The sequence below is a fragment of the Theropithecus gelada genome, chromosome 16, assembly GCF_003255815.1.
Source record: "Theropithecus gelada isolate Dixy chromosome 16, Tgel_1.0, whole genome shotgun sequence".
NCBI lineage: Eukaryota > Metazoa > Chordata > Mammalia > Primates > Cercopithecidae > Theropithecus > Theropithecus gelada.
In genome coordinates this window covers 13,484,735-13,499,711 of record NC_037684.1, presented here as the reverse complement: position 1 = coordinate 13,499,711, position 14,977 = coordinate 13,484,735, and the positions used below count along the sequence as shown (strand labels likewise).

Sequence of the window (14,977 nt, the reverse complement as noted above, 5' to 3'; positions counted from 1 at the left end):
TCTTGCTTATTTAAAAAAACATGTGATTTCTTACTTCTGTGAGGCTTTTAAGGTCTTCTCTTAGCTTTAGAAATTTCACAAGAATATGTGTAGTAGGTATAATGATCTTTTTTCCAGTCCTTGTGATGGGCACTTGAAGGGCTCTTTTTTTTTTTTTTTTTTTTTTTTTGAGACAGAGTCTCGCTCTTTCGTCCAGGCTGGAGTGCAGTTTCATGATCTGCGCTCATTGCAAGCTCTGCCTCCCGGGTTCATGCATTTTCCTGCCTCAGCCTCCCGAGTAGCTGGGACTATAGGCATGTGCCACCACACCCTGCTAATTGTTTACATTTTTTAGTAGAGACGGAGTTTCACAGTGTTAGTCAAGATAGTCTCAATCTTCTGACCTCATGATCCCCCCCCACCCCCGCCGCCCCCGCCGCCCCTGCCTCAGCCTCCCAAATTGCTGGGTTTACAAGCGTGAGCCACTGTGCCGACCAAGGGCTAACTCATTTTGAAGGCTTTTGTTCTGCAATTTGGAAATTCTCTATTTCTTAGATAATACGATCTCCTTAAAAATTATTTTTAAAACTTCCATGTTTTAGATGGTGCTCTGTTTTCTCAGGGGACTCTCAACTTTCTTGAATTCTGAATTTTTGTTTCTCATGTTTTAAAAACATTCTCAACTGATTTTTTTTTAATGACATTCCTTTGTTTGATGTTCTGTGATTTTGTTTTTCTCTAGAATTACTTTATTTTGGTCTTGTTCTTTACTCAGATTCTTCTTGTCATACTTCTGATTGTTTTTTGTGTTTTTGTTTTTGAGATGGAGTCTTGTTCTGTCACCCACGCTGGAGTGCAGTGGCGCTGTCTCGACTCACTGAAACCTCCGCCCTCCAGGTCCAAGCGACCCTCCTGCCTCAGCCTCCTGAGGAGCTGGGACTATAGGCACATGCCACCACGCCCGGCTGATTTTTTGTATTTTTAGTAGAGATGGGGCTTCACCTTGTTAGCCAGGATGGTCTTGATCTCCTGACCTTGTGATCCACCTGCCTCTACCTCCCAAAGTGCTGGGATTACAGGCGTGAGCCACTGCACCTGACCTAATTGTTATTATTTCATTTTTATTTTTTTGAGATGGAGCCTCATTCTGTCTCCCAGGCTGGAGTAAAATGGTGTGATCTGAGCTCACTGCAACCTTCACCTCCTGGGTTCAAGCAATTCTCCTGCCTCAGTCTCCCAAGCTGGGACTACAAGTGCGTGCCACCATGCCTGGCTAAGTTTTGTATTTTTAATAGAGACAGGATTTCACCATGTTGGCCAGGCTGGTCTCGAACTCCTGACCTCAAGTGATCCACTGGCCTCAGCCTCCCAAGGTGCTGGAATTACAGGCGTGAGCCCCTGCGCTCGACCTGATAGTTATTATTATTTCATTTTTGTTTTTTTGAGATGGGGTCTCATTCTGTCTCCTAGGCTGGAGTGCAGTGGTGTGATCTGAGCTCACTGCAACCTCCACCTCCCAGGTTCAAGCAATTCTCCTGCCTCAGCCTCCCAAGTAGCTGGGACTAGAAGTGCATGCCACTATGCCTGGCTAATTTTTGTATTTTTAATAGAGACGGGGTTTCACCATGTTGGCCGGGCTGGTCTCGAATTCCTGACCTCAAGTGATCCACTGGCCTCAGCCTCCCAAAGTGCTGGGATTACAGGCATGAGCCACCACACCTGGCCTGTCTATATATATTTTAATGTCAGAGAATAGATAGGGTGATTGGAAATGTTGTATATAGGTAGAGCTTGTTGACTGGTGGGCCTTGCTCTTTCAATAAATACTTTAGTATGTAATATGTGTAGGTGTCAGATAATTCGCTTTCTGATAATTGGATAGGGAATTTTTGGAAGGGAAGGCAACCATTCCTAGAATTCCAGAATGAAGAGGATGTTATACTTATTTTCACAGGTAGTTTATTCATTTTCCTTAAAAAGGAACTTTTCTTGTTGCCCATTTTCAGCTCTTTTTCTCATTTGTGTTTTTCTTCTGGTTCCTGTCCCCTTCTCCTTTTTCTTTTTTCCTCCTCCTCTTTTTTTTTTTACTCCTCCTTGCAGAGCCGGGCTAACCCCATAGGCAGTGTGACCAAAGTAACCCTTTTTCTCATATCTGTCTAGAAATTTAAGTCCAGATTTTTTCTGACTTTCCCAGGCAATTAGACTCTCCTGTTGGTTATGTAGTTGGCCTATAATCCCTTCTTTTGCATATTCTAGGTTGTGAACATTTTCTGCTGTATTTTATCTTATTTGAGCTTCCCTGTGAGACTTAGTGAAACATCTGGTCTATTTATAGCCTCTCTCTCATTTTTTCTACTGTTAGAGATTTATTCTCTTTTAAAATACCTCGCCGAGTATGGTTGTGTGAGGAGGATTGCTTGATCCCAGGAGTTCCGGGCTGCTGTGCACTGGGCCGATTGAGTGTCTGCATCAAGTTCAGCATCAGTATGGTGACCTCCAGGTTGCCTGAGGACGGGTGAACCAGTCTGGGATGGAAATGGAGCAGGTCAAAACTCCTATGCTGGTAGTGGTGGGATTGCATCTATGAATAGCCACTGTATTCCAGCCTGGGCAGCAATGAGACCCTGTTTCTTTAAAAATAATAGTAAATTAAAATGCTTTTATTGTCATTTTAGCAGATAAGTCCTGTGCTTCATCTGGCCTTTTGAATCTAAAAGTATTTTAATTTAATTTTATTTATTTTGAGACAGAGTCTTACTGTGTCACCCAGGCTGGAGTGCATTGGCACAGTCTCGGCTCACTGCAACTTCCGCCTCCCAGGTTCACGCAATTCTTGTGCCTCAACCTCCAGAATAGCTGGAATTACAGGTGTGCGCCACCATGACCAGATAATTTTTGTGCTTTTAGTAGAGATCACGTTTCACCATTTTGGCCAGGCTGGTCTTGAACTCCTGACCTCAAGTGATCAGTCCGTGTCAGCCTCCCAAAGTGCTGGGATTACAGACACAAGCCACTGTGCCCATCCATGATTTTATTTTTAATTAAAATTAATCTGGATTATAAATTGAGAGAGATCAGTATACTCTTAGGGATTATGAAAGATAGTGAGCTTACTTAATAGTCAGCAGGTCTCTTGAAAGTAAATGTCGTCTTAGAGCTGGGCGTGGTAGGTCACACCTGTAATCCCAGCACTTTGGGAGGCCAGGCGGGTGGATCACCTGAAGTCAGGAGTTCCAGACCAGCCTGGCCAACATGGTGAAACCCTGTCTCTGCTGAAAATACAAAAATCAGCTGGGTGTGGTGGCATGTGCCTGTAATCCCAGATACTTGGAGGCTAAGGTAGGAGAACCCCTTAAACCAGGAGGCAGAAGTTGCAGTGAGCAGAGATCGCGCCACTGCACTCCAGCTTGGGCAACAGAGTGAGACTCCGTCTCAAAAAAAAAAAAAAAAAAAAGTAAATGATGTCTTAGAAACAAACCTTAAAAAAATCTTAGTCTTACTCATGGTAAATGTAATGTAAGTCTAAGCCAGCCTCAGCTCTTGCCTGATATTACTAGTCTCCTTGTTTGTATTCTACATGTATCCTCTACACAGCAGTGAGGGTAATCATTGCAAGTAAAATATTGCCTTACTTATTTGCTTAAATTCCTCCCATAGTTTCCCTTTACACTTAGAGTAAAATCCATACCCTTTCTCCTGATCTGTAAGATTGTATGCAGTCTCTTGCCTACCTCGTTCTTCACCCATGTTACCTACTGGTATCCTGCCTGTCTCCTGATTTAGCTACACCAGCATCCTTGATAAATTATTCAAAAAGCCAAGCTTATTCCTCATGGCCTTTTAGAATTGGATTATAAAGAGGGTGAACTGCTTATCCCTTCTTACCATTCAGTGCTGCTCAAAAGTTATCTTCTCAGGGAGGATTTTCCTGACCGTTTTATCTAAACTATGGTCTTTCTCTCCCAAATCACTGCCTGTCCTGTGCACTGCTTTTAATTTCTCCCTAGCATGTATCTGAAATTATGTATTTGCTAATGGTCTTTTCCCTATTAGAATGCAAGCTCTATGAGGGCAAGGAGTCTTGTCTTGTTTACTGCTGTATTCTTCTAGCACAAACACACGTACCCCCTTAGAACAATTGTAGGTACACAATAGAAATTCAGCAAATGTTCGGGTGAATGAAATGACAGTGTGGCCCTAAAATACTATTTTAAAACTTGTTTTATTTCCAGGTTATATTTTCTTATTTAATGTGTGTAAAAATGTGGTGGTATGAATTTTTTTTGGTTTTAAAAACTTTAATAGTGAGTTTTTGTGGGCAAAATGAAGGTCTCTTAGAAGTTAATACAGTTTAACCTTAAAATCTGTTGTAGACCGGGCGCGGTGGCTCAAGCCTGTAATCCCAGCACTTTGGGAGGCCAAGATGGGCGGATCGCGAGGTCAGGAGATCGAGACCATCCTGGCTAACACGGTGAAACCCCGTCTCTACTGAAAAAAAAATACAAAAAACTAGCCGGGCGAGGTGGCGAGTGCCTGTAGTCCCAGCTACTCGGGAGGCTGAGGCAGGAGAATGGCGTAAACCTGGGAGGCGGAGCTTGCAGTGATCTGAGATCTGGCCACTGCACTCCAGCCTGGGCGACAGAGCAAGACTCCGTCTCAAAAAAAACACAAAATCTGTTCTAAAATTATTTGACATTTTTCTCACTGAATGAGAATGAGAAGGAGGAAGCATAGTGTAGAAAAGTAGCATGCAGGCTAGAGTGGTACTGGATTGTAATTATGTAAGGTAAGGAAATAATATGCTTTGCCTATTCCTTGTCACCCTTTTTTTCTGCCTTATAGATAAGGAAAAAAAAGATTGAATAAAAGGGTTTTAATTTTAATGATATGTCTTCTGTGAGTATTGTTTTGGTTATACTAGTTACTGAAATGTGTATCATGTCACAGTTGACTTTTTTTTTCTTTTTTTTTTTTTGAGATGGAGTTTTGCTCTTGTTGCTCAGGCTGGAGTGCAATGGTACAGTCTTGGCTCACTGCAACCTCTGCCTCCTAAGTTCAAGCAATTCTCTTGCCTCACCCTCCCAAGTAGCTGGGATTACAGACATGCACCTCCACACCCAACTAATTTTTTGTATTTAGTAGAGACAAGGTTTCACCATGTTGGTCAGGCTGGTCTCAAACTCCTGACCTCAGGTGATCCACGTACCTCAGCCTCACAAAGTGCTGGGATTACAGGTGTGAACCACTGCGCCTGGCCACAATTCACTTCTAGATATAAGCTTTGTTTTTGTAGTATGATAACAGATTAGTTGGTATGGTAAATATCCAAAAGGTGAACCATCAAAGGTTTAGCTGCTATGTTAACTGAGAAGCATTTATGGAATGTAATTGTTCTATACTTGGTACGTTAAAAGTTTGATTTTAAAAATAATCATGTGGATGATTCTGTCCTTTTCCTGGAATAATTATTCTGTGTAGTATTTCCCAACTGGGGCAATTTTATATCCTTCCAGCCCCATCCCCAGGTAACATTTGCCAATGTCCAGAGACATTTTTTATTATCAACTTGGGATATGCTACTGGCACCTAGTAAGTAGAGATTAGAGATGCTGCTAAATATCTTACAGTGCACAGGATAATCTCCCATAACAAAAAATTATCCAGCTCGAAGTGTTAAAAGTGTTAAGGTACTTTAATATAATGAATAACTTGTAACAGAAATTTGAACTCTAAAATAATAGTTACTAGAAAGGTCAGCATGTTTACTGATTGACTTCATCGGGGAGATTCCCCATGCTACTTTAGTCACTCCATACTAGGGTCAGATACTTGACATGGTCTTTTTTTTTTTTTTTTTTAAACGGAGTCTCACTGTCACCCAGGCTGGAGTGCAGTGGCACAATCTCCGCTCACTGCAAGCTCCGCCTCCTGAGTTCACACCATTCTCCTGCCTCAGCCTCCCGAGTAGCTGGGACCACAGGCGCCCACCACCACGCCTGGCTAATTTTTTGTATTTTTAGTAGAGACGGGGTTTCACTGTGTTAGCCAGGATGGTCTTGATCTCCTGACCTCGTGATCCGCCGGCCTCGGCCTCCCAAAGTGCTGGGATTACAGGTGTGAGCCACCGCGCCCGGCAGACATGGTCTTTTATTATGCTGAAACAAAAATGCTTTTTTTTCCCCATAGTGAAAAGGATTTTGTTGGAATAACTGGATAATTTATTACCTACTGTTAATATTGCTTGAGATGTGATGTCATAAGGATCAAAATAATAGTCGTCTCCTTGTAGAAAGTGGTACAGCCAATTGACAAAGTTAGATATGTTCCCTGTCATTAAAATAAGTTCAATGAATTATTGTTACTCTCTTTTGAAGGCTTTTTTTGTTTGTTTTGTTTTGTTTTGTTTTTTGAGATGGAGTTTCGCTCTTGTTGCCCTTGGCTCCCTGCAACCTCCACCTCCCAGGTTCAAGTGATTCTTCTGCCTTGGCCTCCTGAGTAGCTGGGATCACAGGCATGCGCCGCCACACCTGGCTAATTTTTGTATTTTTAGTAGAGACGGGTTTCGCCATGTTGGCCACGCCGGTCTCGAACTCCCAACTTCAGGTGATACACCCGCCTCGGCCTCCCAAAGTGCTGGGATTACAGGAGTGAGCCACTGTGCCTGGCCCTCTTTTGATGGCATTTAAACAACCTTCTTAAATTCTTTCTGGAAGCACTTATAATTTTAAAGATGTAATATGATCAAACACCTTTTTAGTCATAGAGTAATCCATTCAGAAGCCTCATTTGTTTATATTAGTAAATTGGTGAATTTCTGTCACCTAGTCATTGTAAATATCCATTATTATTTTTCCATTCTTTGAGTTTTGAAAGTGCATTTAAATGTTTAGCAGTTAATTTTAATGAAGTTAATTAGAGGGCTGTTGCAAGTCCTCTGCATTTTGTATCTCAGGAATATTATCTTTCTTTTTAAATTCATATTCTTAAAAGGTATTTCTTCATCGGTTTGAATAAAACTGAAGTTTCTCTTATGCAGTATGCTGTGGGGGCACTGTTGGTATATAAAATAAATTTAGCTCTTGACTGTAAATGAAATTCTAGTCTGTTGGAAAATAACATATTATCTGATAGAGCTATAACTAAAATATAGTACAGACACAGAGTGGGGAATAATTCCATTTATGAAGATGCAGAAGCTTTATGTAGTTTGGTATGGTTAGATTATAGGGGTGTTCCTTAGTAGTTTGGTGTGTCATGATGAGAAATGAGACCTGAAAAGTGTAGGACTATGGAATGGAATAGCAGAATAGTATTCATAAGTTTATGTATTATCCTTGAGATGATAGGGGAGCTATTTCAAGTATTGAGTGAGATAAAATAACAAGTTTTGGAAAATAAGGATTTTGGAAAAACTCACCAAGTAATGTTACTGAAAGGTTGCTTGAAATGAAAAGGTACGTTTGTATGAAAGGAGATCAATTTGGACATATTCGAGCAACTCATAGAGAAAGTGATGTGAGGCTGACACCAGGAAATTAGAAGTAGCAGGGATGTATGAGTGTTATAGATGCTGTGGAATATATTTTGAAGAACTTTGCAGCCAGTTGAATAGTAAAGTAGGGGAATAACAGGAGAGTTTAAGGCCAAGCATATTTAGTTCATGAGGTAGAAAGATAAAGAATAGGTTTAAAGGTGTCTCTACCATTGTTTTTACCTACTTTAGGCTAAATCTTACCAAACATAATTTTTCTGATTTTTTTTTTTTTTTTAAAGTAGCATTTCTAAATAGAAGTACCTTGGAATGACTATTGATATACCTAGGCTGGGCGTGGTGGCTCACACCTGTAATCCCAGCAGTTTGGGAGGCCAAGGTGGGTGGATCATGAGGTCAGGAGTTTCAGACCAGCCTGGCCAACATGGTGAAACCCTGTCTCTACTAAAAATACAAAAAATTAGCTGGGCATGGTGGTAGGCAGCTGTAATCCCAGCTACTCAGGAGGCTGAGGCAGGAGAATTGCTTGAACCTGGGAGCCAGAGGTTACATGAGCCAAGACCATGCCACTGCACTCCAGCCTGGGCAACAGAGCAAGACTCTGTCTCAAAAAAAAAAAACAAAAAAAAACAAAAAACAGAAACTATGGATATACCTTATGAAAATAAGGTCTTGCTAAATAATGAAGGCCTGGCTAAATAATAATGACATATCCACTTAAAGGAAATCTGTGTAGGCTGATATGGGAAGCTCTGTATGTAGATGAGGAACAAAGTACATATGTGCATACATATATGCTGGCGTATATGTAGGTTTTTTTCCACCTTAATTAGATGATAGAAATAGTACTTGTTATCTTGAAGGAGAGAGATTGAGATACTTAGGCTTTTCATCTTTTTGTACCACATGACTTTAGCTATGTGCATGTAATGTGAGTACATTGTAAAAATGTGAATGCAGTTTGAAGTACCTGCTGAGAGATTCCATCAGGCAGTTGGGATAATGTCTGAAACTTAATAGAGGGGACTGTTAATAACCCAGAGTAGATATACAATGCAAAAGGACAAGAATGCATCAGTAGAAACAAAGAATTAGTGGATTTGTAATAGTGGAACCTTTACAGGTGTGTGACTTCATAGAAAATTACAGTAGCAGAAATTCAAAGCTTTGTTTTATTTATGTTAAGTGAAACTGCATTTTCTGTTTGGTATAAATAAATGTTTCCATTGATTGCTGTTGAAAGGTGGCACTGTCCTTCCATAATAGTGGATTAGTGAAAGAAATTTGTACTCTTGATTTTTATTTTTTATTTTTATAAGAGAGAGGATCTTGCGCTGTTACCCAGGCTATGGTGCAGTGGCATGATCACGGCTCACTGCAGCCTTGAGCTCCTGGGCTCAAGCCATCCATCCTCCTTAGCCTCCCAAGAAGGTGAGACTACAGGCATGTGACAACACCGCTCAGCTAATTTTTTTTTTTTTTGAGAGACAGGATCTCGCTATGTTGTCCAGGCTGGTCTTGAACTCCTGGTCTCCGGTGATGCTACTACCTTGGCCTCCCAAAGCACTGGGATTGCAGATGTGAGCCACTGCACCCAGCCCTCTTGATTTTTCTGATCAGCAGTTTTAGATGGTGACTGCTACCTAACTAGTATAGAGTTATAGAATTTATCATTTCTAAGTACCCTTTTTCTTAGACTTTCATGTGTAGAAGTTTTATGTTTAACTTTTCATTGACTATGTTTTTAAAAGTAAAATTCCTCTAATTTGTTAGAATTTACTTGTGGGGAAGGAGAGGTTGGAATGGAACACAGCATAACCCATATATAAGATACATGTGACAAATATCTTTTTAGTTTCTCTATTAATTAATGATAGTATGTATTTCAGAATAGAGGCTAAGAACCGTAGCCTCTGGCAAATTTCTGGCAAGAAACATTGTATCTTTTTTCATGGGTTTAGCACTTAGTTTTAGGAGAATTTGTGGTGGTTTAGTCCGTTATTCTGATTTAGAGGGAAACCTGTCTCAACCCTGAGCAAAGAAAGAACTGTATTTGAGCATAGTTCTTTACATGTTTTATTCTGTGGCCAAAGTATATCAGGATATACCATGATGTTCATCAATAGAATTAACTCCAATGTTGTATTAGTGATATACCAGATTTGTATGTATATTGTTATAGAATGCATTATTTGATCTCTAAAAGGTAGTTCTGAATGACTTTGATTCACAGAAGGAAGCCTGTGATGAAATAAACCTGTTTTGATTTTACTGTACCCTAAATCTTTTAAGTAAGTCTTCTATATTTCCTGTTTTATTTTAATGCAATAAAGCTTTCCTTTGACAGTGACCTTGACTCAGTTTAAGGATTGATTCTGAATATAGGAGATGGTAATAGAAAAAAGTACCATTTAAAAAGTGGGAGATTTTAGGCTGGGCACAGTAGCTCACACCTGTAATCCCAACACTTTGGGAGGCAAAAATGGGAGGATCACTTGAGCCCAGGAGTTCAAGACCAGCCTGGGCAATATAGTGACATCCTGTCTCTACAAAACATAAAAAACTAGCCAAGTGTGGTGGTACACGCCTGTAGTCCCAGCTACTCAGGAGGCCGAAGAGGGAGGATACTTTGAGCTCCGGAGGTGGAGGTTGCAGTGAGCTGAGACCGTGCCACTGCACTCCAGCCTGGGTGACAGAGCAAGAAGACCTTGTCTCAAAACAAAAAAAAAGAAAAAAAGCGGTGGGGAGATTTTGACGTTATTGCATTCATTTGTTTCTTAACTTCCCGTCTGTAGCTTATCTGCTTCTATAATTGTCAATCCTTAAAAACTGTCATACCTCATTTGGAAGAATTTTTATTGAATAAAGGCATAACAGCATATGCTACCATAAGCGATGTTAAATTATATATGAGTACATTTCAGGATAGTATGTTATTGTCATAGTAAAAGGAAGGAGATGAATTAATGAATAATATAATTTAAATTTGCTTTGGGCCTTGCAGCACTTGCTGTTCATGGCTGTACCTGATCTTTTTGCAGTTTGTCTGTATTTAGCTTTATGTCTAATTGAAACTGTGTCTGTAGTTAATTATTTGGCTGTATGTGAAAGTTCGTTTGAGGAAAGGAGAGGTTATTCGTATTCTAAAAGTATATGTGTACTATATAATTGATGTTGACAGTATGGTAATTAGAGTTTTTTATCTGGCATCTCTTAAAAGTAACAATTTTTAATTCTATTTTTTATCAGCTTTAAATATAGAATGTATAATGTAAATGATTTATATTTTAAAATTTATTGTGTCTTGATCCTCTTGAAATTGACTACATTTAAATTCTTTGCACATCCTAATGTCTGTGAGAATGATTCAATAAAATAACAAAAAGTCATATTTAGGTAATGCATTTGGTTTACTCATTTTTATTTTAATAGAGCCCTGTGCAGTAGAATTGGTTTTTTTAATAATGTTACTGCACAGTAGTCTAGCAACTACTTATGTAAACAGTGTGAAGGTTTTTATACTTCTGCCAGACGACAACTTAATATGAAACACAGAGTTGTTTTATTTGTCTCTACAAAGAGCAGTAGTGTCTTTCAGGCTGGGGGAAGGGAGATTTCTTATACTTTCTTCCCTAAGAATAGTTATTTGAATATGAATACTTAAAATCTTTTCGTCTCTGACTTTGCCGCTGTGTGACCTTGGCAAAGCCCTTGATTTTACATAATTTCCACATCAAAGTAAGGGATAATACCCTTTGCTTCTTAACATATTATTTTAAGTGTTAAATAAGAAAAGTACGTATCAAAGTAGCTAGAATTACTATTTTGAAAAGATTTGCATTAGTGAAATTTGGTAGACAGTTCAGCTAACGGTTATTTAGAGTCTAATGTGGTGAGGTAAAAAACTACACTTGATACTCATCTGTTTATACAACAGAACTATTCTGGTGATTAATTATAAAACATATCCCCAATGACAGTGTGCTAACATTATGTTCCCACAGAAGAAAGTTTTTGTATACTTGGGATTTTAGTTTTTGGGATAAATCTGGGGCATATTTGGAATAATAATGATATATATTTGAGCATTTGATAGCATGTTTAGAAATCAGTTTTTGTTTTGATGGCCTGCTTTGCCCTTAGTTTGTAAGCAATCACGTGCTGCTAGTGCTAGGCATTAGTGAATAGATGAATAAGGTGTGATTTCCCTGTCACTCAAAGAATGTGCAATGTGCAGATACCTTCATTGCTCCCAGACCTTACATATCTTACAATTTTTGTATTTAGTACTCAGAGTAGATAAGTAGTGGCATTGATACCTTCTAGTGTGTAAAAATTGTTAATTTCAGAGTACAAGATACTGTATTTTAGTAGTACTAATGCAAAAACATCTCAGTCTGTGATTTTTAGATTTCATTTATTCGTTAGCAAGTATTGACACCTATTATGTACCAGGTACTCTAGGCATCTGTGCTAAATTAGTGAACAAAGGTAAGCCCCCTGTCTTTGTGGAGCTTTTATGTTCTAGTGTGACAGTCAACTATGAACTTAATAAATTATGTAATATGTTAAAAGATAAATGCTATGCAGGAAAATAGAGCAGGTTAAGGGGGATTATTATTGAGGCAAATGGGCATGGGCATATTGGTATTTTAAATAAGGTAGTTATGGTCTCAGAGAGAGGTGACATTTAAACAAAGACTTGAAGGAAGTGAGTTGGCTATGCACATATTTGGAAGGAGAATGTTCCCATAAAAGAAATAGCCGGGAATGGATCTGGAACCCATTGAGGAACATAAAGGAAGGCCTTGGAAGCAGTATAAGAGAGGACTAGAATAGTAAAAGATGAAGTTGGAGAGGAGAAGAACAAGATTATGGGAAGTTTTCATAGGATGATATAAAGACTTTGGTTTTTTTCTCAGAGTGAAGTAGTCATTGCAAGATTCTGGGTATGATCTGACTACAAGCTTGGCTGCTAGCTGCTGTTATGACAGGTTGAGAACTTTAGCTTTGTATACCCAAGAGAATAGGAATTTGAGAGTCTAAACGTTTCTTATGCAAACCAGAAGCTAATGATTCTGTGTTCACACTCACCGAGCAGTCGGGTCTTCAGAGAGAAAAAAGTCCTGATACTTTCCAAGGTTCTTTGGTATAGATCAGCTTGATTCTTGTTGTGGTGTCCCTCTTTTATCCTTAGATTTTAGCTTTCTGTGGTCTGTCAGTTTCCACTAGCTAATCTTTCCAACTTCATTGTTGTCTTCTCTTTTACTCTGTCATCTCCTGTCATTTTATTGGTTATTTTAGGAGAATAAAGAGAAGCAGTTTTTCAGTTGCTGTGTTGAAGCAGAAGACTAATAGCTTAAAAATTCATGTGCCAATGTGATTAGAAAAGAACTCAGATACTTGCACTGAAACTTCACTTTCCATTGTGAAACATCTTGCCACAATTAATAGTAATAATGCTATTTTCATGAAACACAAATCAGTCCTTCAAAAATTTAAAACTTAAAGTATCTACTCATGGCAGTAAAAAAAAAAAAAAAACAAAACCATAATCACTTTCTTTGTATAAATTGTTTAAAAGTATCTTACCTCACTTTTATAAAGCCCCCACTTTGAGTTACTGTCGTGGAGCAGTTTAGATTTAAGAGCCCCTTTCAGGGAATGGATTTGGACAAAATAATGTGCTTGAGGATTTGAGAACCGTGAATTACCTAAAGACAACATATTTTGGTGGAAAGATCATATAGTTAGGAAACTTGGATTTTGGCCCCATTTCTCTATGGGTGAATTTTAGACTTCAACAAATTATTTAATATTTTCATGCCTCCTCATTTGTGAAATAAGGGATTGCAGGTTAGATAATCTTTAAGTAGTTCTAAAAACCTTATGATACTTATGTCATTTGGAAATTTTTAATGCTTATGTGGATAATTAATTTTTTTTAATTTTTTTATGCAGGTTAATGGTGCAATGTAAGAAACCTTTAAAAATTTCTGATGAATTAGTGCAGCAATATCAAATTAAAAACCAGTATCTTTCAGCAATAGCATCTGATGCAGAACAAGAACCTAAAATTGATCCATATGCATTTGTTGAAGGAGATGAGGAATTCCTTTTTCCTGATAAAAAAGATAGACAAAATAGTGAGAGAGAAGCTGGAAAAAAACACAAGGTAAGAGGAATCACAGTACACCAAAAGGTCACTTGATTTTGTAGCACTGCATATAGTAACACTCTTAGTACCACAATTATTTCACTTCTTTTGTCTTAGAATAGAAAGAGTAATCATTTATTTAGAAAAACGTATTTTTGGCCGGGTACGGTGGCTCATGCCTGTAATCCCAGCACTTTGGGAGGCCGAGGCAGGCGGATCATGTGAGGACAGGAGTTCGAAACCAGCCTGGCCAACATAGTGAAACCCTGTCTCTAATAAAAATACAAAAAGTAGGTGGGTATGGTGGTGTGCGCCTGTAATCCCAGCTATTCAGGAGGCTGAGGCAGGAGAATCATTTGAACCCAGGAGGCAGAGGTTGCAGTGAGCCGAGATCAGGCCACTGCACTCCAGCCTGGGTGAGAGAGTGAGACTCCCGTCTCAAAAAGAAAAAAAAGAAAAGTGTATTTTTTTGAATGCACATGGTACCGATTATAGCTGATCTCCGATAATGAACATACTTTGTTGTTTAAAAGTTTCTGAGTTGGATAAAGGGTGTATTAAATTTTGTCGTAATTGAAATCAGGACATTTAGGTAGGCTATTTTGACAGTGATTTAAAAATATGTTGTAAGTGAATTACCAGTTTTCAAAGATAAAACAGAATATACATCACTGAGTTTAAAAAATATGTGCTATTTTTGAATATGTGATTCAGGAACTTACAGTGCACCTAAAAGTAAAAATGAAGTGCAAGTATATAGTATATATGAGAATTTGTTAAGATTAAGATAACTTTGCTAAACAAGAATTATGTCTTAAATACAAAATATGAAAATTGGCCAGGACAGTGGCCCATGCTTGTAATCCAGCACTTTGGGAGGCTGAGGTGGGTGGATCACTAGGTCTGGAGTTCGAGAGCAGCCTGGCCGAGATGGTGAAACCCTGTCTCTACTAAAATACAAAAATTAGCTGGGTGTGATGGCAGGCGCCTGTAATCCCTGCTACTTGGGAGGCTGAGGCAGGAGAATTCGCTTGAACCCAGGAGGCAGAGGTTGCAGTGAGCCGAGATCATGCCACTGGGCTTCAGCCTGGTGACAGAGCAATACTCCGTCTCAAAAAAAAAAAAAAAAAAAAAAAAGAAAACCGAAATCTGTAAAGTTATGAAAAGGGTCCAATAATATGTATGGGTTTTTTTTTTGTTTTGTTTTGTTTTGTTTTTTTTTTTGAGACGGAGTTTTACTCTTGTTGCCCAGGCTGGAGTGCAATGGTGCGATCTCCACTCACTGCAACCTTCGGCTCCCTGGTTCAGGTGATTCTCCTGCCTCAGCCTCCCTAGTAGCTGAGATTACA

At 39.0% G+C, this 14,977-nt stretch overlaps 1 protein-coding gene across 1 annotated transcript in view; it reads left to right on the top strand.

Annotated features, from left to right (window-relative positions):
• MED13 (mediator complex subunit 13) overlaps positions 1-14,977 on the top strand; it is a 123,846-nt gene that overhangs the window by 58,645 nt on the left and 50,224 nt on the right. Inside the window, exon 10 of the mRNA XM_025362300.1 lies at positions 13,433-13,646. Within this exon, the coding sequence (XP_025218085.1) occupies positions 13,433-13,646 (214 nt within the window). The remainder of the gene's footprint in view (positions 1-13,432; positions 13,647-14,977) is intronic.